The sequence below is a fragment of the Phyllobates terribilis genome, unplaced genomic scaffold (assembly GCF_046119375.1).
Source record: "Phyllobates terribilis strain yellow unplaced genomic scaffold, ASM4611937v1 Scaffold_4__5_contigs__length_816908805, whole genome shotgun sequence".
NCBI lineage: Eukaryota > Metazoa > Chordata > Amphibia > Anura > Dendrobatidae > Phyllobates > Phyllobates terribilis.
This window is the reverse complement of record NW_027362764.1, coordinates 707,287,918-707,314,873: the sequence shown is the minus strand read 5'-3', so window position 1 is coordinate 707,314,873 and position 26,956 is coordinate 707,287,918. Positions and strand designations below refer to the sequence as shown.

Genomic DNA, 26,956 nt, shown 5'->3' with positions numbered 1-26,956 from the left:
GAGAGGGGGGCTGGCCGTCAGGGTTCACCGCGGCTCTGGCACAAACCCGGCGACACGGAGGTGGCACGGGCAGGAGCGGACTGAACGTGTCGGCTTCTCACTTTTTGGATTTTAGAAGGGCATGACATGCCTATATTTGTGTCTCCCCCTCCTTTTACTCCTCCACCTCTTTTCTTTTCGCATGACTATATGTACTTGTCACTTTTCCATGTGTTAGTTGTGTCTTCTGAGCAGTTTGTCAGCTTTTGGACACCTTTGAAGGTGTTTTCTATGTGTTTCTATGTGTTTTTGTTTGCCTGCCATTGGTTTTAACGGTGTTCGAAGGTGTTCGACGAACAGTTCGACGAACAGTTCGGCGAACACACGGGTGTTCGACGAACCGAACCGAACTCGAACACTACGGGGGTGGCTCAACACTATTTATAACCCACAATGTCATTTTGTGTGAGAAAAGCATACTGCCTTTTTTTAAGTACCGATAGTATCTTCCATTACTACCTCTTGTGGCCGGCATTCCAAAGTTTGACTGCTCTAACTGTAAAGAACCCTTTCCTATTTAGCTGCTGGAATCGCCTTTCCTCCACACGTAATGAGTGCACCCTGGTCCTTTGTAAAGTATTTGGGAGTAATAAGTCATGTGCCAGTGCTTTGTACTGACCACACATACAATTCCTGGCAAAAATTATGAAATCACCGGGCTCGGAGGATGTTCATTCAGTTGTTTAATGTTGTTGAAAAAAAGCAGATCACAGACATGGCACAAAACTAAAGTCATTTCAAATGGCAACTTTATGGCTTTAAGAAACACTAAAAGAAATCAAGATAAAAAATGTGGTACTCAGTAAGGGTAATTTTTTTCAGACCAAGCAGAGGGAAAAAAATATGGAATCACTCAATTCTGAGGAAAAAATTATGGAATCACCCTGTAAATTTTCATTTCCAAAACTAACACCTGCATCAAATTATATCTGCTCATTAGTCTGCATCTAAAAAGGAGTGATCACACCTTGGAGAGCTGTTGCACCAAGTGGACTGACATGAATTATGGCTCCAACACGAGAGAAGTCAATTGAAACAAAGGAGAGGATTATCGAACTCTTAAAAGAAGGTAAATCATCATCCAATGTGGCAAAAGATGTTGGTTGTTCACAGTCAGTTGTGTCTAAAATCTGGACCAAATACAAACAACATGGGAAGGTTGTTAAAGGCAAACATACTGGTAGACCAAGGAAGACATCAAAGCGTCAAGACCGGAAACTTAAAGCAATATGTCTCCAAAACAGGAAATGCACAACAAAACAAATGAGAAACGACTGGGAGGAAACTGGAGTCCAATGTCTATGACCGAACTGTAAGAAACCGCCTAAGGGAAATGGGATTTACATACAGAAAAGCTAAACATAAGCCATCATTAACACCTAAACAGAAAAAAACAAGGTTACAATGGGCTAAGGAAATGCAATTGTGGACTGTGGATGACTGGATGAAAGTCATATTCAGTGATGAATCGCGAATCTGCATTGGCAAGGTGACTGCATGAGGAGAACATGCAAATGTCCACAGTCATTGATGATATGGGGCTGCATGTCAGGTAAAGGCGCTGGAGAGATGGCTGACATTAGATCTTCAATAAATGCCCAAGTTTACATTGATATTTTGTACAGTTTTCTTATCCCATCAATTGAAAGGATGTTTGGGGATGATGACATCATTTTTCAAGATGATAATGCATCCCGCCATAGAGCAAAAACTGTGAAAACATTCCTTGAAAGAAGACACATAAGGTCAATGTCATGGCCTGCAAGTAGTCCGAATCTCAATCCAATTGAAAATCTTTGGTGGAAGTTGAAGAAAATGGTCCATGACAAGGCTCCAACCTGCAAAGCTGATCTGGCAACAGCAATCAGAGAAATTTGGAGCCAGATTGATGAAGAGTACTGTTTGTCACTCATTAAGTCCATGCTTCAGAGACTGCAATCTGTTATTAAAGCCAGAGGTGGTGCAACAAAATACTAGTGATGTATTGGAGGGTTCTTTTGTGTGTTTGTTTTTCATGATTCCATATTTTTTTCCTCAGAATTGAGTAATTTTTTCCCTCTGCTTGGTCTGAAAAAAATTACCCTTACTGAGTACCACATTTTTTATCTTGATTTCTTTTAGTGTTTCTTAAAGTCCTAAAGTTGCCATTTGAAATGACTTTAGTTTTGTGCCATGTCTGTGATCTGCTTTTTTTCAACAATATTAAACAACTGAATGAACATCCTCCGAGCCCGGTGATTCCATAATTTTTGCCAGGGGCTGTATATTTATACATATAAATGAGATCTCCACTGAGGTGTCTTTTTTAAGCTAAACAAGCCCAACTTTCCTAGCCTCTGAATAAGAGCGGCCCACCCAATCCATGTAATAATCCAATTATCGAACTTTGACTTTCCAATATCATTTTTTGAACAAGGAGCCCAAAACTGTACCCCATTTTAAAGATATGACTTTACAAGGGATTTATAGAAGGGTAATAATACATTGGGATCACAGGATTTTACCTCTGTTTTATACACCCTAAAATCTTGTTTGCTTTTGCACCTGCTGCCTGACATTGAGAGCTGCGGCTCATCTAAGTTGTAACCAGAATGTTGAAGACCTTCTCCTGTTTTCTTATCCCGACGTCCAAGAGTAATTTTTGCAAAATACTTCCGGTTCTGTGCAAGAGAGTAGATGAGGGTCCTGATGTGCGACTATACTCAGAAATCCTTAATACAGTATTTGAAACCAGACACCCCCCCCCCCCTCCTCATTACCTTTAATTTCAATTTTCTTATGTCATGAGCTTTACTGATGCATCCGATGCTCATTAATATTAATATCTTCCCAACATTTCACCACACTTCTATTTATGGGTTCTTTTGAAAAACAGCATTTAATTTGGGATTAAAAATAGTATTTAAATGCTGGCTGATATTTTATTAGCTTTTTAACACTGTACCAAGTTTCAAGTCGAGCTATGATATTTACACAGTCTGAAAGTTATTACGTCCCCAGCTGTTCACAAGCAAATATACAGACACAGATTAAATAGAAATCAGATATTTCTTTCTCGCCTTGTATTTTCCTGATAAAAGTAGTCACACAGAACTTTAACCATGTACTGTATAATGTGCGATCGAAATCTCAGGCACACTTTACACTATCTGAATCTGCCCTAATCAAGCATATAGACCAACCCTGGGCAGACATAAATAGCAGACAGCCATTGTGCTAGAACATTATAATGGCCACTGGCCGCTTGTTTTCTTACTATTGAATCAGAGGGGCTTGTCATAGAGAAGCATATAATCCATGGCTGCCCATAATGTCCTCAATGGTGTGCCAATCTACCAGTGGGAACCATTAGATTCTATGAAAGTGTATCGTCGACAATGCCCACCCTGAGAACCTAGGACCCGGTGCCCATGCTCCCCCTACCTAAGCTTAGGTTAGGAATCAAGAAAGCAAAGATCCAGGTTGTAAGTTCATTAGCACTGAATTACAGGTGTCCCTGCATCTACCTGTGATAAGGAGGTAAAAATGTCACTGAATTCCTTTCATTGTCAAGATATTCAAGAAAATGTCTAGTTTGAAGGTTAAATCAGCTATTTGTCTGGGGTCTTGGAAGTGACATCCAAAATAAAGAACTGTCTGTGGGGAAACAACCCCTTTAAAGGAAACCTGTGGCATCCAGAAACACTATTTACCTGTAGATATAGGGGTAAACTGCAGGTAAATGGTGTTTAAATTCTGTTTAGACAGTTTACTGGAGCAGCAGCTACTGGGAGAAAATGAAGTTTTATTCCCCCTGCAGCCATTCCCTTCCAGTCATCGGGCGGTACAGGGAGTGGTTACTGTCACTGCTTTCTAACCAGTGAATTCTCTGTAATCACTCCCCAACACACTGATTGACAGCCTGCACTGCAGTGTGTGTGTGCAGCGTACAGGCTGTCAATAAATGCCAAGGCGTGATTACAGCGCACTCACTATGTAGTGACCAGTGACTGTATCCGCTCCCTGCACCGCCCTGATGACTAGAAGTGAGTGGCTGCAGGGAGAATAAATCTTCATTTTCTCCCTGTGGCTGCTGCTCCAATGAGATGGGTATGCAGGATTTAATGCTATATTCCTGCAGATTACTGCTATATCTGCAGGTAAATAGCGTTTCTGAACCTGACAGGTTCCCTTTAAAGAGGTTGTTTCACAATCAATATTTCCTGATTTCTGGATGGGGGGCATAATCACTAGAAAATCCCCCCTTGCTACAAGATCACAGAGAGAAGTTTGCATAGAGCCGTGCATATCAGGTTATCAGTTGCTGCTTACTCCCTACTGTTGATCAGGCGAATCAGTGAACAATGGAGGAAATAGGACAAAATGGGAGTAATAGTTCTAATGCTGCTGATCTAAAGAAGCACAAAAATAGAAATATTTTAAACGAAATAAGTAAAAAATATTACATAAAAAGAGCAATGCGTTTCGACATCTAAATTACGTCTTCCTCAGGTCAATCATGCATAATGCAGACACAATAGAGCAGGAATAAATAGGTACAAATGGCTGGAAATTAGGTGCAGTGGCATCATGCGGTGAAAGGTCAATCCTGCTATTTTGGGCCTATACATATATTTGGATTGACCTCATATACCTGCTCTATGTGTCTGTATTACACATGATTGTCCACTTTATGATATTTCGATGATGAAACACATTATGTTTTTTTCCTTATTCAGCTTAACAAATTTTCTCTTCTTGGATTTTACTCTTGTGCTTCTTTTAACCAGCAGCGTTAGAACTATAACTCCTATTTTTTCCACATTTTCTCCATTTTTCACTGATAGATGTTAAACCACTGTATTTGACGTGTATGACTATTACATGTGTATCAATATTACGCTCAGTATAACTCTAAAATAGGTTCTGCTCTCAGTACTATGGCCTCATCGTACATTGGGGGCAATTCATTAAAGGTTTTTCACCAGATTTCTGGCAGCAAAATTTTGCACAATGTCGAGTTGCTCAAAATTGTTGCTACTTTCGGCATTTTCACGGCAGTTTAAATCTACTCTGCCGAAATTGGAAAAGCTTGGGAGGGGACGGGACTTGGCTACACTTGCCCGTCCGTCCATATCATCAAAACTGACGGTGTTTTTCACAGCAGAAATACTACTCAAGGCTTTGACTGGAGTAGGATTTCTGATGTGGCGCTCTCCGCAGAGATGCGGCAAATTCATTAAGTGGCGTGCTCCTCTTAATGAATTCAGTACCTCTTGTATTCCATCAAGACTGACGTAACATGAGTGTGCTCTACACCAGTCTTGAAGAATCGGCCCCATTAAGTATATGTATTTGTAACATTAATGTGAATGGGAAAAGTAGCAAATTAATATCTGGGATAAATTGATTTAACCCTCAACCTGAAAGGGTATATGTAGTGAAAAATTGTTAGCAACTGGATGTTGGGACCCCCGCCGAATGGAAGAACAGAGAACTTTTATCCATGTGAAAATGGAGTGACAGTGCTCCATTCCCTATGAGGACTGTCATTTTTTAAAGCAGAACGTACAGGAATCCCAACACCAGATTCATGCTGCCTGAACTTCCAGGCTACATGAATTAAAGACCGGCTCAGTTATAGCAGCCGTATATAATTTGCACATACTTTTAAAAGCTAGACAGGGACGATGCCACTCGAATGACTGGTCCGAGGCAGGTAATGGCGCCTTCTCCGGACCCCGCTCCCCTTGGTCTTTCCCTATACACACACACTTAGAGAGATACCTGACGCGCCCCCTGGGCCGTGGGGTACCCGGTGCCGAGCCGGTAGATGCCGGGGGATGTCACAGTGGCGGTGACCCGGTTCATAACCCAGGGCGATCAATAAAAAGGGGTTATTGATAGGGGATTTATAGTGATTGTATAAAGTTCGTGACGCCACCTGTGGTATGCGGCTAGGGGAGCCGCCGCTGCGGAGCAGGTCCTTTGGAGCTGATGTGAGTGCAGCAGGGATGGTGTGGCTCTCCACAGGTAGAGCTTAGCTCCAGGGCAGTGTAGATGTTATGGGTTATGCTGGGCATTGTAGTGCAGGGGTTGATGGTGCAGCAATAATCAGTCCACAACTCAATGGTGGTTTCCTCTTATCTTTACTGGTGGTGATTAGACAAGCCGGGACTAGGGTACTGGCTAGAAGTGGAAGTCCGGGCAGCCTGGAAACAAGTAAAGAATCCTCCTTGCCAGGTGAAGTTGGAAGCCTTCCCTTTCCACTAAACTCTTTGGCCCTGCTGCTTGTAGCTGTGCGGTGGCCCTCGTGCAACGTTTTTGTGCTCACCCGTATGGCAGGCAGCTCGGACCTTGCTGATTTGTCGCTCCCACGTGGCGGTGCTGAGCCCTGCGGTGCTGCTGAGCCACCGGGCGTCTGATGGGGCCAGAAGACCTGCAGTCTCCTGCCCTCCGGTTTCTACTGCTGAGCCTTCGGTGCCCCACAGCCTCAGACTCCCGTATCCGGTTCTTCTGTGCTGGTTCTTCTGGGGTGAGCTGCCGCACAGCTCCAGTCCCCAGCTCCTCTCTCCTCGACGTCCTGATTTCAACTCCTCACACACTAAGTCTCACTAACCCCGCCCCCAGATCCCAGTTGCTAAGGGGAGGAACTCCCCTTGCTGGTCTGGAGCCAGGACAGTGTTGCGTGCTTAGTAAAACCTGATTAGGGGACCCCTGCTTGCTTCCAGGCATGGCATCACCTCTTGTGAGGGAGGCAATGCCACTGTGGCAACCGGACCCCTGGGGTGCCACATTCCCCCCTAGTTAACTTCAGTACTCCCGGACTGAGGATACCTTTTAAAATTAACAATTGACAAGAACAATTCACATTACAAAATAGTTCACAAAGTCAAAAATTACAAAAACCCAACAAAAATTGAAAGCAGTCACTGCGGCGCTTAGTCTTTACACCACAATCCAGGTAACCGAAATTTGGCTGGTGGGAACCGCATCAACCCACTTTGTGAATCGTCCCTGGGCGTGACTTCAGGGCACTCTTTCGGTGGGCCTGGTCTTCAGCCACGCCTGGGGTTTATTTTCTAGGCCTATTAGTAACTATTTTCAATATTGTCCTGACCACACCTAGTCCTGTGGTCCAATTGTCCATAAATTCAACAAATATACATATCCAAGACTATTTAACAGGTACAACTATAAACAACATACACTGTAGTTCTCTTATACTTTATACTTTAGTTTCTCCAGCGAGCAGGGAGCTGACATTTTGTACGCCTGGTCGATCTACGTAGTACGTTAGTTGTCACTGTCCTACCCTGGTCCCTAGTGTCTACCCCTGGTGTGGTGGATTCAGTGTGAACTACACTACAGGTAGTCTGAGGTAACACCGGTAGGCTGGGTAATCTCCTACGAATTCTTTGGCTCACCATGGGTACGACAGGTTCACTGCTAGCAGAGGGTCGATTCTCCTGGTCTGCTGATGATGAAACCTCTGTCTCTGGGGCCGACTGGTCTTCCAGCTGTTCTTGGACTTTTGCAGCTTCCGGTGAGGCCGCTTGGAGAAAGGTCAAGACCGGTACCACAATCGCTTTGTTCACCTGCGTCCAAGACCGGGAAAATTCTCCGAGGACTGTCTGAACCGTTTCCTCCACTTTTTCTGTGGGCTGAGGGCTGTCTGGATCTTCTTCTGTGTGTTTCAACTGTTCACGGCATATCTTCAAGTGGTCTCTTGAGACTGCCGCTGAAGTTTCCCCTCCATCTTTGCTGATGAGGCACACTTTGGTGTTGTCGTAATTCGAGGGTAGGACGGTGTATGGCTCAACCTCCCACTGGTCATCTAATTTATGGACTCGTCTCTTCCTCTTAAGTACCTGTTCTCCAGGTGATAAGGGAACGGCAGGTACGTGCCGATTGTAAGCTTTCTCTTGCTTCTGTCTCGCCTGGGACGAACTTCTCTCAACACACTCTTGCACCTTGCGGTATTGTTGCTGCCGCTTGGTATCCCAATCCGCATCTGGTGATGTTGTCTCTGGTGTCAAGACTCCCATGTCCAAGTCAATGGGTAGCTTACCAGGTCTTCCTCTCATCAGGTAAGCGGGTGTACAGTTGGTGGAGTTCACCGGAATGTGGTTATACAGGTCCACCAAATCTGGTAACTTCTCTGGCCACAGGCTGCGCTCTTCAAGGGGCAACGTCTTCAACAAGACTATCACCACCTGGTTCATCTTTTCACACAACCCGTTGGTCTGGGGATGATACGGCACCGTCCTTATTTTCTTGCAACCGTACAAGTTACAGAATTCCTGGAACACCTCTGCTTCAAAGGCTGGACCTTGGTCGGTAAGCACCCGTTCAGGGTAACCGTGCAGGTGACAAAAGTGCTGTTGGAACGCTTTGGCTGCCGTCTGAGCCATCTGGTCTTTTACTGGCACTACTACCAGGAACCGGGAGTAGTGGTCTACTATGGTTAGCGCGTAGACATAGCCTGACCTGCTTGGGGCTTGCTTCACGTGGTCCAAGGCTACCAGTTCTAGTGGCTGTTTGGTGATGATGGGCTGCAGGGGAGCCCTCTGGCTGCCACGGTCTTTTCGTCTCAGGTTGCATGGACCACATTCTCGACAACATCGCTCGATTGATTTCCTCATGCCAGCCCAGTAGAATCGCTCACGTAGCAGGACTTCCAACTTCTTCCACCAGAAGTGTCCTGCTCCATTGTGGTATTCTTCTAAGACCATTGACACATCCCGCCTCGGAACTACCACCTGCCAGACCAGTTCATGTGTCCGGGAGTTGATGCTTCTTCGACACAGCTTTCCTTCGTAGATGAACAGTTTGCCCTTCTCCTTCCACAACTGTTGGGTCTCCTGTGGAGCATCTGGATCAGGGTACGAGTCAGCTTGTGTCAGCAACTCCTTGACTAGGCGGACAGCCGGGTCGCTATCCTGCGTTTCTGCCCATCCATGGTGGGGCAATGGGTTGAACGTGGCCTCTCTGTTGGTGGAGCGCTTGTCCCTTACACACTGGGAGCACTGGGTCACCCCATGACGATGGAAAGCGGGTATCTCTCTCTCCTCCAGCTCTTCCGGGTCTTCTCCCCCATCTGGCAAGTTGGGCATCCTGGACAGCGCATCAGCATTTGCATTTTTATGCTCCGCCCGATACTTGATGGTAAACTCGTAGTTTGACAGTCGGGCTATCCATCGTTGCTCTAGGGCACCAAGCTTCGCAGTCTCCAGGTGCGTCAGCGGGTTGTTATCTGTGAAGACTGTAAATTTGGAGGAGGTGAGATAGTGCTTGAAGCGCTCTGTTACAGCCCAGACTATGGCGAGAAACTCCAACTTGAAGGAACTGTAGTTGTCGGGGTTCCTTTCCGTGGGCCGGAGCTTCCTGCTGGCGTAGCAATCACTCTCTCTCTGCCTTGCTGTACCTGAGACAGCACCGCTCCCAATCCCACGTTGCTGGCATCTGTATGAAGTATAAAAGGTTGGCCATAGTCGGGGTAGGCCAGGACTTCGTCTCCGGTCAGAGCCATCTTCAGTTGGGTGAAAGATTCGCCTTCTGGTTTACCCCATTTGAACGGAGGTTTCGGGTTCTTGGCCTTCTTGGACTGGCCTACCAAGAGGTCCTCCATGGGTGCTGCTATCCTGGTGAAACCCTTGATAAATCTCCTGTAGTAGCCTACCAGCCCAAGGAACTTCCTTGATAGTGGAGGGTCTTGGCCAGTCCTTGATTACGGTGACTTTTTCAGGGTCTGGCGCTACACCTTCGGCGCTTACCACATGACCTAGGTACTGCACCTTGGGCTTCAACAGGTGCCATTTGGACGGCTTTACCTTCAGGCCAAAACCAGATAGGGCTTCAAACACCTCGGTCAGGTGCTCCAGGTTGTCTTCATATGTCTTTGAGTAGACAATTACGTCGTCCAGGTACAGCAGGACAGTTTTGAAGTTCTTGTGTCCTAGGCAGCACTCCATTAACCTCTGGAAGGTTCCTGGGGCATTGCAGAGCCCTAATGGTATGCAGTTGAACTCGCTGAGGCCTATTGGTGTTGTAAACGCGGTCTTTTCTTTGTCCGCCTCTGCCACAGGAACCTGCCAGTACCCACTGGTGAGATCCAAAGTGGAGAAATAATTAGCAGATCTTAGTACAGCTAATGACTCCTCAATCCTGGGTAATGGGTAGGCGTCCTTATGTGTAATGCGGTTAATCTGCCTGTAATCAACACACATCCTCATTGTACCATCTTTCTTTCTAACGAGAACTAATGGAGCTGCCCAGGGGCTACAACTATCTCTGGTCACCCCAGCCTCCTTCATCTCCCATAGCATTCCTTTGGCACATTGATAGTGAGCTGGGGGTACAGGCCTGTACCTCTTTGTAATGGGCGGATGATCTCCCGTGGGGATATGATGTTGGATCCCTTTTACCTGCCCAAAATCTAGTGGGTGTTTGCTGAAGACCCGCTCATACTCTCGGACCACCCGGTATTCTCCATGCTTTTGGTGCAAAGGGGTGGAGTCAGTGCCTACTTGTAGCTTCTGACACCAATCCTCCATCTGCCCCTTGGAGCCGTTATCCTCCACCGGTTTGGATGGAGGCAAGGGTTCCACTGTCTTTATTGCATTGTTACTGACAGTGAACAGCTTATCAAGGGTAGCTGTTATGTTCTGCTACAAGCACTAAGGAAAGACAGGACATCTGTCCCTACAATAGAACTAAACTGGATCCCTACGATGTAACGGGAACCTGATCCTGCGATCAGACCCGCTAAAGTCCTTGGCTAGTCTGTACGAAGACCTATAGATGCAAGGGAGGGATCCCTACAAGAACTAGGGACTGGGATAAAGTTGGACACCTCCTAGCAAAAATTGTAGCAGTAAAAGACAAACACACAACATAGAACATAGAGGTCAGAAGACCTAGCAAAACTAACAGAGAAAGGTAACAGAGTACCAAGCTAGCTCAAGAGTAGAAAATACAATGAAGTCCAGCAAGGCCAGGAGGGCGAAGGCGGATTAAATAGGCAAAAATGGTCATGTGACCAGCAAACTAGAAAAAACCTAACAGGAGATTTCTAACAGTACCCCCTCTTCTAAGAGGATCCTCCGGATCCCCTATGACCGGGCTTATCAGGAAACCTCCTGTGAAACGCTCTGACAAGTCTGGAAGCTGAAACATTATCCGCCCTCACCCGAAACCCTTCCAAGCGACGAGATAATGCAAACTCCCTCTATATCGTCTAGAATTTAGGATGCGGGAAATTTCATATTCCCCGTTCTCCACCACCGGAGGAACAGTGGCAGAGGTGTCACCAACCGACACATCAGCTTTTTTCAACAGAGAAACATGAAACACCGGATTAATCTTCCAGGAGGTAGGAACCTCCAACGTAACAGCAGATTGGTTAACTATCTGAAGCACCTTAAAGGGCCCTACAAACTTGGGACCCAATTTTTTCGAAGGAATCCTCAATCGCAGATTCTTAGAGGACAACCAAACCATGTCACCAATAGCAAACGAAACCTCTTGCCGTTTCCTATCAAAGTACCTCTTAGATTTTTTGTTAGCTTCCTGAAGATTACCACGCACATCCGTCCAAACTCTCTCCAAGTCACCAGAAAAACTCTCCTCCTCAGGCACAGCCGATACCAATTTGGAGAATGACCCAAAAGACGGATGTCTCCCAGAACAACAAAAAAAAGGCGAACACCCAGCAGAAGAGGATGTATGGTTGTTAAGAGCAAATTCAGCAAGTGGCAAAAACTCAGACCACCCCTCTTGATTGTCTGCCACAAAGCAACGCAAGAACTGCTCAACATACTGGTTCTTTCTTTCTGTCTGGCCATTAGACTCAGGATGATATCCGGATGAAAACGACAAATGAACTCCCAACCTGTCACAAAAGGCATGCCAAAAACGAGCCACGAACTGAGGTCCCCTATCAGAAGCAATGTCAGTAGGAACGCCATGTAGTCTGACAATTTCCTTGACAAAGGCCTTAGCGAGTGTCTTAGCGCAAGGCAGTTTGATGAAGGGAACCAAGTGACACATCTTGCTAAAACGGTCCACGACCACCCAGATGACCGTGAAACCTTCAGAGGGGGGAAGGTCAGTAATAAAGTCCATAGCCAGATGTGTCCAAGGTGCACTAGGAACCTCCAGAGGGCAAAGCAACCCCGCAGCAGGAGCATGCGAAGACTTAGATCTAGCACACACAGTACATTGACGCACCCACTTAATGACTTCCTTCTGCCATCCAGGCCACCAAAAACTGCGACCCACAAGTCTCTTGGTCTCAGAAATTCCTGGATGACCTGCCAACCGAGACTCATGACACTCAACAAACAAATCTCTCCTAAAGGTCCTAGGCACAAACAACCTCCCATGGGGAGTGTTAGATGGGGCATTCTCCTGAGCTTTAAGAATCTCATCCTCCAAAACAGAGTCCAAAGCAGCAATCACAACACCTTCTTGTAAAATGCTCTCCTCCTCCTCCTCAGCACTGACCATGGGAGAAAAGCTGCGAGACAAAGCATCCGCTTTAGCATTCTTGGTACCCGGGATGTAAGTAACGGAAAAATTAAACCGCGAGAAAAAAAGTGCCCACCTAGCCTGATGGGCATTCAAGCGCTTGGCAGCATCAAGATAGATCAGATTTTTATGATCAGTGAAAACCTGAATGGGAAATTCAGCACCTTCCAAGAGATGACGCCAGTGTTCAAATGCGAGTTTAATAGCCAGCAATTCCCGATTACCAATATCGTAATTAAGTTCAGTCTCAGAAAATTTTTTTGAAAAAAAGGCACAGGGATGCACTCCATCCTTGCTTTCCTGAGACAACACCGCACCAACCCCCACAGAAGAAGCATCAACCTCAACCAAAAACGGCTTAGTCACATCAGGCTGCATAAGGATGGCAGCAGAGGTGAACATCTCCTTTAGAAACACAAAAGCTTCAATGGCCTCAGAAGTCCACTGAACCGCATTAGCACCTTTCCTAGTGAGATCGGTCAGCGGTTTGACAATAATAGAAATTTTTTTTTTGAATTTTCTGTAATTGGCGAAACCCAAAAACCTCTGTATCGATTTCAAACCAATAGGCCTAGGCCATTCCTGCACAGCTTGAACTTTAACCGGGTCCATCTCAAAACCTTCACTGGAGATAATGTAGCCCAAAAAACTAATTCTCTGTACAGCGAACTCACATTTCTCTAGCTTAGCAAAAAGCGAATTGTCCATTAATAACTGTAATACCTCACGTACGCTCCGCCAATGAGACTCCAGATCAGGCGAATAAATCAGAATGTCATCCAAATACACAACCACATTTTTGCCGATCAAAGGTCTCAGGATGTCATTAATAAGATTCTGAAAAAATGCTGGAGCATTGGTGAGACCAAAAGGCATAACTAGATTCTCAAAATGACCCACAGGAGTGTTAAAAGCAGTCTTCCATTCATCACCCTCCTTCATGCGCAACAAATTGTATGCCCCCCGGAGATCAATTTTAGAGAACCACTTGGCCCCTACTAACTGGTTAAACAAATCAGGAATCAATGGCAGTGGGTAAGGATTGCGTACAGTAATTTTATTAATCTCACGAAAGTCCAGACAAGGACGTAAACCGCCATCTTTTTTTTTAACAAAAAAAAATCCAACAGCCACAGGAGACTTGGAAGACCTAATGTGACCGGCGGCCAAGCTTGTCTGTATGTATTCCTCCAAAGCCTTTCTCTCAGGAATAGTAAGATTAAATAAAAGACTTTTAGGAAGAGTCGCTCCAGGGACAAATTCAATGGTACAATCATAGTCTCTATGGGGAGGCAAAATTTGTGACTCCTCCTCAGAAAAAACTCTCCAAAAATCCTGAATAGGTACAGGTAATTCCCCTTTTTGCACCGCAGCAATACGTCCGTTACAACACTTGTCATAACACTTAGGGCTCCAGGACTTAATTTCATTGGTAGACCAATCCAGTACAGGATTATGCAATTTTAACCAGGGCAACCCCAATATTACTGGAGAAGGCAAATTATTCAATACTACCAAATACAAATTCTCTTGATGAACACCATTAATAGTGAGGCGAAACTCACAGACCTTGTGAGTAACACTCTTCAAGGGAGAGCCATCAACAGAAACCACAGCAATAGGGGATGACAAAGGTTTAGGTTTTAATGTAAGTTTTTCCAAAAATCCCCCATCAATCACATTCAGAGTAGAACCACAATCCACAAATACCCGAAATTCAATTAATTCTTCCTGAGCTGCGGTAGTAGCAGATAGGAATACTCCCTTAGTATTTAAACAGGCAATACGTGCATAACTGACCATTTTTTTTTCTTTGTTCATACGAAGCACACAGTTCTTAATAAAATGACCAGAATTTCCGCAATAGAAGCACAAACCTTCAGAAAGCCTGCGGTCTTTTTCCTGAGAGCGGGGTGTCATCGCCCCAATCTCCATCGGCTCTCCTTTGTCAGCACAGACCCTCTCAAGACTTGGAGCTGACATAGCAGAGGATTTGCTCTCATTAACCCTTGCACGCGGTCTCCTGTCCACCCATATAGCTAATTGCATAGCCTCCTGCAAGTTTCCAGGTGTGGGATAAGCAATCAGCAAATCTTTAACCCTTTCACCTAGCCCCGCAAGAAACAAACTTTTCAAAGCTGAATCGTTCCACCCCACCTGGGCAGACCACCGACAGAAGTGAGAACAATATTTTTCCACATTACCTGATCCCTGCCTCAAACGTCTCAATTCAGACTCAGCAGATGAGACACGATCAGGATCATCGTACAACAAACCCAAAGCAGAAAAAAAACTATCCACTGATCTAAAGCACGGATCACTAGGTTGGAGAGAAAAAGCCCATCCCTGAGGATCCTTGCGCAAAAGTGACATTATGACAGGGCAGCTACTCACGTGTTGTTGGAGCTTGACCACCTCCAGAAAGAGTCCCTGCAAGCGTTGAGCCAAATCCTGAACCAAGACTGTTATGTTCTGCTACAAGCACTAAGGAAAGACAGGAGATCTGTCCCTACAATAGAACTAAACTGGATCCCTACGATGTAACGGGGAAACTGATCCTGCGATCAGACCCGCTAAAGTCCTCGGCTAGTCTGTTCGAAGACCTATAGATGCAAGGGAGGGATCCCTACAAGAACTAGGGACTGGGATAAAGTTGGACACCTCCTAGCAGAAATTGTAGCAGTAAAAGACAAACACACAACATAGAACATAGAGGTCAGAAGACCTAGCAAAACTAACAGAGAAAGGTAACAGAGTACCAAGCTAGCTCAAGAGTAGAAAATACAATGAAGTCCAGCAAGGCCAGGAGGGCGGAGCCGGATTAAATAGGCAAAAATGGTCATGTGACCAGCAAACTAGAAAAAACCTAACAGGAGAGTTCTAACAGTAGCATACCGGGGTAAATGGACCTCTTTCTCCCCACAATTCAGGATGCGTATCGGTACTCTCCCCTTGCGGACATCGACTACCCCCCTGGCTGTCAAGATGGTGGGCCTACTGTCAGAGTACACGGGTTCTACCAGGGCCTGATAATCTTGACCCCTCAGACCAATTGCTGCTCGACACCATATCAACATTTCACTCCTAGGGGGCATTGCAATGGGGAACGGATCACTCATCCTGACACTGCCATTTTCCCCCCTAGTCAGCTCTACCTGTTGTCTTTTCATCAGGGCTCTGATCTCCTTCTGCAGTACTCGCTGCTGACTGGAACTGGCAGTCTCTGCGACCTGCTGCAACAAAACAATAATTTCTCCAAGACAATTTTCTATCACATTAGTGCCTAAGGTTATCATGGGATGACTTTCTCGGTGATCAATATCAACAATAATCATTCCTTGTGATGGCAATTCTACTTTGCCAACTTTTATGTTCACCTCTTTATACCCCACCTGAGGCAAGGGCTGACCATTGCTGGCATAGATACTAAGATGTTCATCTGGACGGCGGGTAATGTCTGAATCAGTCCAGTATTGTTTATAAAGGATATATGGCATCGTGGTCACCTGGGACCCAGTGTCCAGCAACGCATTCATTGGGATGCCATCAAGCACGACAGGTAGGACCGGCCGTCCTCCCACGTACTTGTCTCGCCAACTTTGTGGGCCTGGTCGTCTTACTCCTGGGGGTTGGCCCTCTGCCCCGGGGGTTGCTCGTTTAAAACCGCAGAATCTTGCAAAGTGCCCCACCTTTTGACAGCGGCGGCAGATGGGTTGTCCGCCCTGGTCGTAGCGATCGCTGTTCCTCCCTCTGATCGGTGGAATCCTTCTCTGTCGTCGCCATGAGACGTCATCTGGACTGGAAGCCAGCTGGATCTTTTCCTTGGGGGACACTTGAATGGCCTGCACGGTTTTGGTTAACGCAGCCATACTTTTGGTCAGCTCCTGGACCTGAAGGCGCAGGTCTGCGAACGGGTCATTTTCCAGAGTCTGCACGTCAGCCTCCACAGGTTCTGGGGAAAAGGATGCCACCTCCTGGTGGTAGGTGATAGCTGGGCGCCGGGGGGTGCAGCGCTTCCTGGTGTTGATTCCCGCAGCACCCGGATGGCTCTGTCTTTAAATTGCGCAAAGTCCAGATCAGGGTTTTGCAGAGCCATAATGCGCAGCTGTGTCCTGTGAGCGCTGGACAGGAGCCCCTCAATAAACTGCTCAGTTAGCAATCTGTCCTCATCATGCACACTGTCAGGGTCTACCTGTTTAATGGCCCGCAGTGCCTCCTGCAGGTTTAGAGCATAGTCCTGTACACTGTCCTGCACCCTTTGTTTGCACCCGTAAAACTTCATTTTAATTTCTGCTGCGCTGCGGGTGTCAAAGGTATCCTTCAATCGGTCCAGTATTTCTTTTACAGTGCCTTTGTCTCTGCCCGGCCAGGACTTCACCTCTCTCTGGGCTGCACCGATTAGCTGGCCTATGAGGATGCTCACTTTTTGCTCCTCAGACAGGGGGTATACTTTAAACAAACTGCGCAGTATCTCCTCAAAGTCGTTCAGGGTGTGCGACTCCTCTGAGTACTGGGGCAACCACGCCGCCCTCGGTATATATGGCATTGATAATGGCATCACAGTGGCAGCGGCCGCGCCTGCGGCTGAACCCTTCTCCATGTTGGGCATCTTCCTCCCCCCCCTAGTGAACCTCAGCCAGGTCCTGGGCGTCTGCTGACGTACCAGTATGCTGCTCTGCAGGCTGAGGGATCTCTTACCCGGCGTTTCCGGATCGGGGCTTCTTTCTTCCCCCTCGGTGGCAAACCACGTGATAACACAGTTCAGTAAAGTCTATGGCACACGGGACCCGGTTATACCGGGCTTCGTGAATCATGTTCATGACGCCAAGTTGACGCGCCCCCTGGGCAGTGGGGTACCCGGTGCCGGGCTGGTAGATGCCGGGGGATGTCACAGTGGCGGTGACCCGGTCCGTGACCCAGGGCGGTCAATAAAAAGGGGTTATTGATAGGGGATTTATAGTGATTGCATAAAGTTTGTGACGCCACCTGTGGTATGCGGCTAAGTGAGCCGCCGCTGTGGAGCTGGTCCTCTGGAGCTGATGTTACTGCAGCAGGAATGGTGTGGCTCTACACAGGTAGAGCTTAGCTCCAGGGCAGTGTAGATGTAATGGGTTATGCTGGGCATTGTAGTGCAGGGGTTGATGGTGCAGCAATAATCAGTCCACAACTCAATGGCGGTTTCCTCTTATCTTTACTGGTGGTGATTAGACAAGCCGGGACTAGGATACTGGCTAGAAGTGGAAGTCCGGGCAGCCTGGAAGCAAGTAAAGAATCCTCCTTGCCAGCTAAAGTTGGAGGCCTTCCCTTTCCACTAAACTCTTTGGCACTGCTGCTTGTAGCTGTGCTTTGGCCCTCGTCCCTGAGCGCAACGTTTCTGTGCTCACCCGTATGGCAGGCAGCTCGGGCCTTGCTGATTTGTCGCTCCCACGTGGCGGTGCTGAGCCCTGCGGTGCTGCTAAGCCTCTGGGCGTCTGATGGGGCCAGAAGACCTGCAGTCTCCTGCCCTCTGGTTTCTACTGCTGGGCCTTCGGTGCCCCACAGCCTCGGACTCCCGTGTCCGGTTCTTCTGTGTTGGTTCTTCTGGGGTGAGCTGCCGCGCAGCTCCAGTCCCCAGCTCCTCTCTCCTCGACCTCCTGACTTCAACTCCTCACACACTAAGTCTCACTAACCCCGCCTCCAGATCCCAGTTGCTAAGGGGAGGAACTCTCCTTGCAGGTCTGGAGCCAGGACAGTGTTGCGTGCTTAGTAAAACCTGATTAGGGGACCCCTGCTTGCTTCCAGGCATGGCATCACCTCTTCTGAGGGAGCCAATGCCACTGTGTCAACCGGACCCCTGGGGTGCCACATACCTATCAGTCAAGTGAAGGTGCAGCATTTAAGAGTAAATCATACATTGCCAAAATAACGCAGTTGGACTTTCAGTTAAAAAGCAACATTAATCATCTGTCAGAGTTCCTTAAAATATGGCTAAGAAAAAGTTTTAAATTATTATTGATACTTATCTTTTAGCAAATGCCTTATGATCACAGCGGATGCATCTCATAAGCAGTGAGTGCACATTTTCCCCTTAAATTTGATGTATTATGTGTTACTTACCTTATTATCTTGCTGCATCTGCCTCCCACATCTGAGCGATCTCCATAATAAAGTTTATCCTAAATGTGTACTTTTTGGTTCACTCTGATGGAGGCCAGCGCCTTCTGTCACAGAAATGATATATTGTCTTACTGGTCTATGTGAGCGTAATAATTTATCTCATTAAATAGCAGGAAAAAAAACTTGCTCAATTTCTAATAGCAAGCTTAAAAATACTGCGGAAAGTTGATTCATTGCAGTTTGGTCATTCCAATTATCCAGGCCTCTGCCTATAATTTATTTAAAAACTAAATTATGCATGAATGGTGTCTCGCTAATTATGGCAAAGAAGGAAAATCTAATTTACATTCTTGATAAGAAAATTGTGCTTTAAAAAATATGTAAAACACGAAGAAGTAGCGAGTTACTTCAGTTATTAGCATCGTAATTTAGCACAGGTCAGAGCTGAGAGATGATGACTGAGTTGTTTCGGTACTACATTTAGTTGTTACATTCTGGATAGGAAATTTGAAAAAAAACTGTGGTACACAAAAATGGAAAAATGACATATATAAGAGTATTCTAATCTATCTTGAATGCAGCAACTAGGCTTATATTTTTGTCCACCTGTTGCCCTGATGCCTCCACCCTGTGCCAGCCATTTCCCTGGTTACCCATCCGGTACAGAATACAACATAAACTCATCACACTCACCTACAAAACTCTCCATGATGCTGCATCATCTTACATCTTCTCCCTTATCTGTCTACCATCCTGCCCATGATCTCTATTCTGATACTGACTAACATAATCCGAACCTCCACCTCCCATCTCCAAGACTTCTCTCGTGCTAATCTAGCATTTCTCGTTTTTTTTCCTTTCAAAGTTTATATTCACAATCTGGTCCCTAATATCATCTGTTCCTAAACACTCCATACCCTCAACAGCACTTTTCTCACAACTCTATTGGTTGTTACTATTCCTTTTGGGTGGGTTTCTACAAGACTAGAATTGCCAACTTTGATTGGACCACCTCCAACCTGTAAAAAACAGTTCTCAAATTTTTCCTACATTTCTAAGAGGAATAAGTCACAAACAGCTCAATGCATTTATAAGAGAAAAATGTTCCTATTACACCGGTACTCTCCCCCACAAGCTTATTAGCATTTTTTGAGCTCTTTCAGAGATAATGAATGGGGGATAGGTGATGTAATATTACCGTATTTTTTTGTTGATGACCGCCCCATATCTGGAGGTTAGAAAAGCCGGACCAGCATCAGTCAGCTAATGTCAGGACAGCTTTATCCGCAGATGAGGAAACACCTTCAAACAAGAAAAAATGACTAAGAATTGGACATTAAGATATATTTAGTTACCAATTTCCCAATACTTTAAAACACCAACCAGTGCAAATTTTGTATTTCACAGACTTGTGACCTTTCCAATTGACTTCTTTATAACGACATATTGGACCACAAAAATCCATCTAACTGATAAAAAATAGGAAAACATGATTGGAAATTATCTGCTGATGCTCAATATCCCTTTACAGTGCTTGACCTTTATGTCACCAGCCTGACATCAATCCATAGCAATTCACCGTATGTTTCCACATTCGTATATCTTTTAATATGTATCGGAAACTATGTGAATGGAATGGCTTTTGTCGATACATCTCATCTTTATCCAGCCCGGATACAGGTTCCTCTCATTAGAATACAATTTCTTTGTAATATAACAGTGATTCAAAATTTGCAGGCATCATTCAGAAGTGATAACCTTTAGTGCAAGTAATCTTATCTAGTACTAAAACCCAATCCGAGCAAGCGCAAGACAGAATATGCAAAGCTTTATCCACTGCTGTCGCTGTTTAAATGACATGTGCTAAATATAACTTATATGAATATTCCCCATTCTATTAATTATCATTGTCTTCAAGGGGTTGTCAAAAAAGTTTGCAATGGGCACTGAGTGGTTTGAAAAAAATGGGGTGATCCTTGTGACTCCCACTCTGATATTTAACAGGTTCCCATTTTACTCTGCTTCATGGTCCTGTCTCAACACCCAGAAAATGCCAGTGTGGCCAGTTGCTGTGGATCATCTGATCCTCCATCAATTTCGACTGACTAGAGTACAGAGTTTATAGGGGTTATCTGGGACTTTTAATATTTTTGCATATGAGACTAAAAATTAACAGACAGGTAGTTGCTAACTATCTTCCTGTTCAGCCTGGCACTGATCTCTGTCAGCTCAGATTGGTCACGTACCGCTCCTGCCGGTGATTCTGCGATTCCACTGATGTTATGTCGATAGAGCAACATCTTCTCTTCTGCTCTGCTCTGTTGATGGGGCGTCTCTGGCGATGTCAGATTGATTGACAGCTGGCTCCCCACTGCCCAACTGCAGGGAGCTGGCTGTCAATCAGCAAGATGTTTGCAGTGACGCCCCGTCGACAGGGCAGACCTGAAGAGAAGGCGCTGCTCTGTTGCCAAGGTGTGAAATGAAGCAGGAGAATCACTGGTTGAGCCGGCATAGATCGTTCTGCCTGTTAGGACTTAACCTCATAAACAAAATTAATAAAAGCCCTTTAAGGAATGTCTCCGTTCTTCACTCTTACCCTCTGCAAGTAGGTATGAAGTTTCCTGGTTTGTAGTACCCAGAATAGTCACAGATTGCTGGAGTGCTGAAGCAGAGAAATTGTGGATAAGTCAGGAATATAGTCAGGAGTCACCAGCTAGGTAGCAGTCAGGAGTAGAGATGAGCAAATCTCCTGAAATTTGGTTTTGGGCAGATTTGTTCCATTCGGTCAGCAGATTTGATTTGGCTTTAAATCGGTCAGAGTTAAAAGTGTCCCAATTGCCATTAAAATACATTTTTTTATGCTCTGAGGTTTTTCCAAACCTCAAGACACAATACATGGAGATGAGGGAAAGAGATAAAAAATAACATACTATAATCACCTGCCCTCGGCTTTTATCTGTTCTTTTGCCACCGCCACTGCTCTTTGGTCCTCCACATCAGTCTTTGGTTCTACCGCTTTTTGCTTTCAGGCGCTAAGGTCAGAGATTAGACTCACGCTGTCATGTGGGCGGTGTGATGCACATCATTACGTCACCCTCCACATGACTGTTGGAGCAATGGAAGACAGGTGTGAAGGATTGGAAATCAGCGTAAGGGCCTTGCTGGATTTGTGAGAATTAAATGCCAAAATTTCTGGATAAACCAGAATCCGTAACAAATTATATTTTGGATCAATTTGTTTCTCTAGTTAAGAGGCAAAAGGCTGCTAGGGTCAAATCATATTCAAGATGCAAGCCAGGAGTCGACAATATCAGAGGTGGAACTACAGAAATCTAGGGACAATCCAAAGGACAAGGTGGGAGTTTAATCCAGTTACAAGGTTAGGATCAGGAGTTACAATCACAAAACAAATAGCCAGGCATGGAAACCATCTTTAGAAGGTTAATCCATGGCAACTTTTCCTTTAAATAGTCATGGCTTCATCAGAGGACATGACAAATTAATGCAGCCATGGACAGTAGCCTGGAGCCACAGCATCACTGGATCAGGCATAGTAGATAAAGAGGTGTCCTGTTGTCTTGCAACCTGGTGCACAGGAAGCCACTCACCGGGATTCTTCGGTGGAGTTGGACGATTCAAAAGTTGTATCTGAGCCCAAGTTCCCAAAGTCCTTTTTGCAACCAAATAAGACAACAATATTATAAATGGCACATGGTAGCATGATGCATTTTCCCTGCTACAGACTTTCCACTGTGGCCCAGACCTTAAGAAATTACTGCGGTGAAATTAGGGGAAGGGGTGACTTTTCTAATTCAAAACCTGTACCTCACATCCCATAGATCATATAACTGTCTAACCCACTCTTATTAGCCCTCTCATTTATCCTGCTGGAGTCTAAATCTATCCACAATTCCTTCTTTTCTCTAAAAGTCACCATTTTAATAACCTCTATTTCCCTCGTCCCCATTTCAGCACTCTCTTTATTTGCACGCCTACAGTTCCAATCTAATTCCCTTTTGCATCGCATTGTACAAAGTTTCCTCATCTTCCTATTCGTACAGAAATGTATTTCCAACTGTCATATTTAATAAATTTCTTTTTTTTTTTTTTCAATCAGGGTCAATATAAATGAGTTTTCTTTAAGCCACTGTGATTACAGTCAGTATTATATTACATAAGACCTTTACTAGATAATTCATTAAACTTTGAAGTGGGTGTTCAAGTTTAATTAACTGCCACTTTACTAAAGGTAGCGAACGGGTTTCCATTGGTGGCAAAGTAATTATTATCACAAGATAAGAGTGGAGATGCCGAGTTCTTAGAAAAGAAATCAAAATGTAAATTCAGCTCACGGAGCAAGGAAGGGAAATGTAAGTAATTGAGGTTTTCTAAAGGGGAAGAAATACTCTGTGAAATTGCATCTCTTTTTCTTTGTCTTGCCTCGGTGTAATGTGCGGACGTGGAGACTAGTTTAGACTTACACTAAATGGACACATCATTCACTCGTGAAAACTCAAAAGACGCTCTTCGGTATTGAAAAGGGGTTTGTCTAATTGATATTTGATCTTTTTTTTAAGTTGGGGGGGGGGGATAGAGGTTTATGGTTCATAAGATATTGAAGATGTAGATGTTCTTTAAAGGGTATGTATATTTTTACAACTCAATATGTTATTCCCCGAATGCAACTACTATAAAATAAAAATTAAAGCTTAAACTTTGCAAATCTTTTTGATTAGGACAGACTGCGTACTACGGATAGATAATAAGTTAGTGCACCGATGACAATAATGAGGTTTTCAAGCCCCCCATTTGAACAGAGCGGCTGTATCTATGGGACTGATAGAGAGGTTCTTGTATCAACTTCTAAGGACTGGCGATTTTCACCTGTATGTAGTCTGTTATCATGCAGAGCATAGGTGTGCAGGGAAGCTTTATACACAAACTTGCTGAGAGAATGAAAAATATACTTCCCCCCCATAGTTTTTCTTATTTCTTCATACCAATTACATTAATTGTCGTTACAGATTTGAGGATACTTTATATTTGTACGGATTTTACTACTAACTAATTTACGTTCATGGTTATTGTGCTTCTTTTTCTTTTGCGCCACTATTTTTTTTAAAATTGTAAACTTTATTTTTGAATTTTTAACATTTTCTCTAGTCCCATTATTTTAATTCCAAATATTTTTTATATTTTTTAATATGTCATATCTTTATTTGAAATTGCATTATAGCCTATGTATGTAAATGCTCTGGCATCTGTAAGGCTACGCTCTACCTCCTTCTTTCCTTCCTTTCCTTCTATACTTCCTTCTTCATTTTTTTCTTCTCATTTTTATTTTCCTTCTCCTACTCATTCTGTCCCTTCCTTCTCTTTCTCTTTTCTTCGTGTCTTGCTTTTCCTTCTCCTGGTCCATCTTTTTCTCCTTTTTGCCTTCTCTGCCGTCTCCTATTTTTCTTCTTATCCTCCTCCTTATTTTTCTTTTTGTTCTTCTCCTCCTCCTCCTTTTTATTCTTTTGTTTCACCTCCTTATTCTGTTACTCCTCCTCGTTCTTTTTTTTTTCTTCTCCTCCTCATTTTTCTTCTTTTCCTCCTCCTCCTTTTTCATCTTTTTCTGCTCCTTCTCATTTTTCTTCTCCTTTTTCCTTTTTCTTCTTCTAATCCCTTTTCTTCTTCTCAAGCTTCCTCATTCCCTCCTCCTTTTTCTTCTTCTTCTCCTCCTTTCCTCTTCCCCTCCTTTCTTTTCTTCTTCTTCCCCTCTTGCTCTTTTTTCTTCTTCTCTTCCTTCTTTCCCTTTTCCTCTTTTTCCTCCTCTTCAGTGACTAGCACTGATTTGGAAGTACTATGGTTTTTGAAAAGATTCTCTAAAGTGTATATATATACGTACATGGAACAAGAAATTTATTTAGGGTGTCTTGATATATACACACTGCTCAAAAAAATAAAGGGAACACTCAAATAACACATCCTAGATCTGAGTGAATGAAATATTCTCATTGAATACTTTATTCTGTGCAAAGTTGAATGTGCTGACAACAAAATCACACAAAAATCATCAATGGAAATCAAATGTATTAACCAATGGAGGCCTGGATTTGGAGTCACCCCCAAAATTAAAGGGGAAAAACACACTACACGCTGATCCAACTTTAATGTAATGTCCTTAAAACAAGTGAAAATGAGGCTCAGTATTGTGTGTGGCCTCCACGTGCCTGTATGACCTCCCTTCAATGCCTGGGCATGCTCCTGATGAGGTTGCGGATGGTCTCCTGTGGGATCTCCTCCCAGACCTGGACTAAAGCATCCGCCAACTCCTGGACAGTCTGTTGGTGGATGGAGCGAGACATGATGTCCCAGATGTGCTCAATCGGATTCAGGTCTGGGGAACGGGCGGGCCAGTCCATAGCTTCAATGCCTTCATCTTGCTGGAACTGCTGACACACTCCAGCCACATGAGGTCTGGCATTGTCCTGCATTAGGAGGAACCAAGGGCCAACCGCACCAGCATATAGTCTCACAAGGGGTCTGAAGGTCTCATCTCGGTACCTAATGGCAGTCAGTCTACCTCTGGCGAGCACATGGAGGGTTGTGCAGCCCTCCAAAGAAATGCCACCCCACACCATTACTGACCCACTGCCAAACCGGTCATGCTGAAGGATGTTGCAGGCAGCAGATCACTCTCCACGGCGTCTTCAGACTCTGTCACGTCTGTCACATGTGCTCAGTGTGAACCTGCTTTCATCTGTGAAGAGCAAAGGGCGTCAGTGGCGACTTTGCCAATCCTGGTGTTATGTGGCAAATGCCAAGCGTCCTGCATGGTGTTGGGCAGTGAGCACAACCCCCATTTGTGGACGTCGGGCCCTCATACCACCCTCATGGAGTCGGTTTCTAACCGTTTGTGCAGACATATGCACATTTGTGGCCTGCTGGAGGTCATTTTGCAGGGCTCTGGCAGTGCTCCTCCTGTTCCTCCTTGCACAAAGGCAGAGGTAGCGGTCCTGCTGCTGGGTTGTTGCCCTCCTACGGCCCCCTCCATGTCTCCTGATGTACTGGCCTGTCTCATTGTAGGTAGCGCCTCCAGCCTCTGGACACTACGCTGACAGACACTGCAAACCTTCTTGCCACAGCTCACATTGATGTGCCATCCTGGATGAGGTGCACTACCCGAGCAACTCCTGTGGGCTGTAGAGTCCGTCTCATGCTACCACGAGTGTGAAAGCACAACCAACATTCAAAAGTGACCAAAACATCAGCCAGAAAGCATTGCTACTGAGATGTGGTCTGTGGTCCCCACCTGCAGAACCACTCCTTTATTGAGTGTGTCTTGATAATTGCCAATAATTTCCATCTATTGTCTATTCCATTTGCACAACAGCATGTGAAATTGATTGTCAATCAGTGTTGCTTCCTAAGTGGACAGTTTGATTTCACAGCAGTTTGATTTACTTGGAGTTATATTCTATTCTATTGTTTAAGTGTTCCCTTTATTTTTTTAAGCAGTATATATATAATCTCCTACTGTCATTAATAACATTTTATAATTTTCATTTTAGGTGCAAGTCTCCGTGATGACATAAGTAAATATTTCTGGTTCCATCATTCAGAAGGAGACTCAATGACAGTCCAGAACCCCATCTGGATGAACCTCTGTGCTGCTATCTGGACTGTTGTCGCTTACGTGGTTGCTGATTTGGAGGAAATGTTGCCACGATAACAATTAGGAGGACGCCTGAAGGATGATCTTACAATGAGAATGGTTACTCATCTGCTGCCTCATTATAGAATCTGAGCATGCTGATATAATGTATATTTTATATCAGGAGATAAAATGTGATTATTTCTCTTGATTTCTCTCCCCTCTGTGGATATTTTTTTTCTGCTTATGATTTTAATTGTTGCACAATTCCTAAAAGATTTGTGTTAGCAGCTATATTCTATATTTCCATATTGTAATGGTATCTAATCCCAGGTCATTTGCAATGTTTTGACGTTTTTACAGCTTCTTATGTCTTCTGAAGTTGTGTGCCTCAAGGCATGGTTCTTGATAAATAATCTTTCTTGAAAAAAATGGATTTTTCAGTAACCAGGCTTTGTGTGTCTTTATTTAATGAGCAAAGCACCAATAAAACCCATCATCTTTTGTCATTAAAGGAGTATTCCCATCTCCAAGATCCTATCCCAACATGTAGTAGGTGTAAAAATAATAATAATATTAGCAATTACCTACAATTAGAAAGGTAGTATAGTTCTTCTGATTCACTATGTCTCTTTCCTCATGTACAGGACCTTAGAAATCCATGATTACGAC

At 44.7% G+C, this 26,956-nt stretch overlaps 1 protein-coding gene across 1 annotated transcript in view; it reads left to right on the top strand.

Annotated features, from left to right (window-relative positions):
* Window positions 1-26,731, top strand: part of CPQ (carboxypeptidase Q) — a 727,454-nt gene extending 700,723 nt beyond the window's left edge. Inside the window, exon 8 of the mRNA XM_073679639.1 lies at window positions 26,202-26,731. Within this exon, the coding sequence (XP_073535740.1) occupies window positions 26,202-26,362 (161 nt within the window). The 3' untranslated portion in view covers window positions 26,363-26,731. The remainder of the gene's footprint in view (window positions 1-26,201) is intronic.
* Window positions 26,732-26,956: the final 225 nt, after the last annotated feature.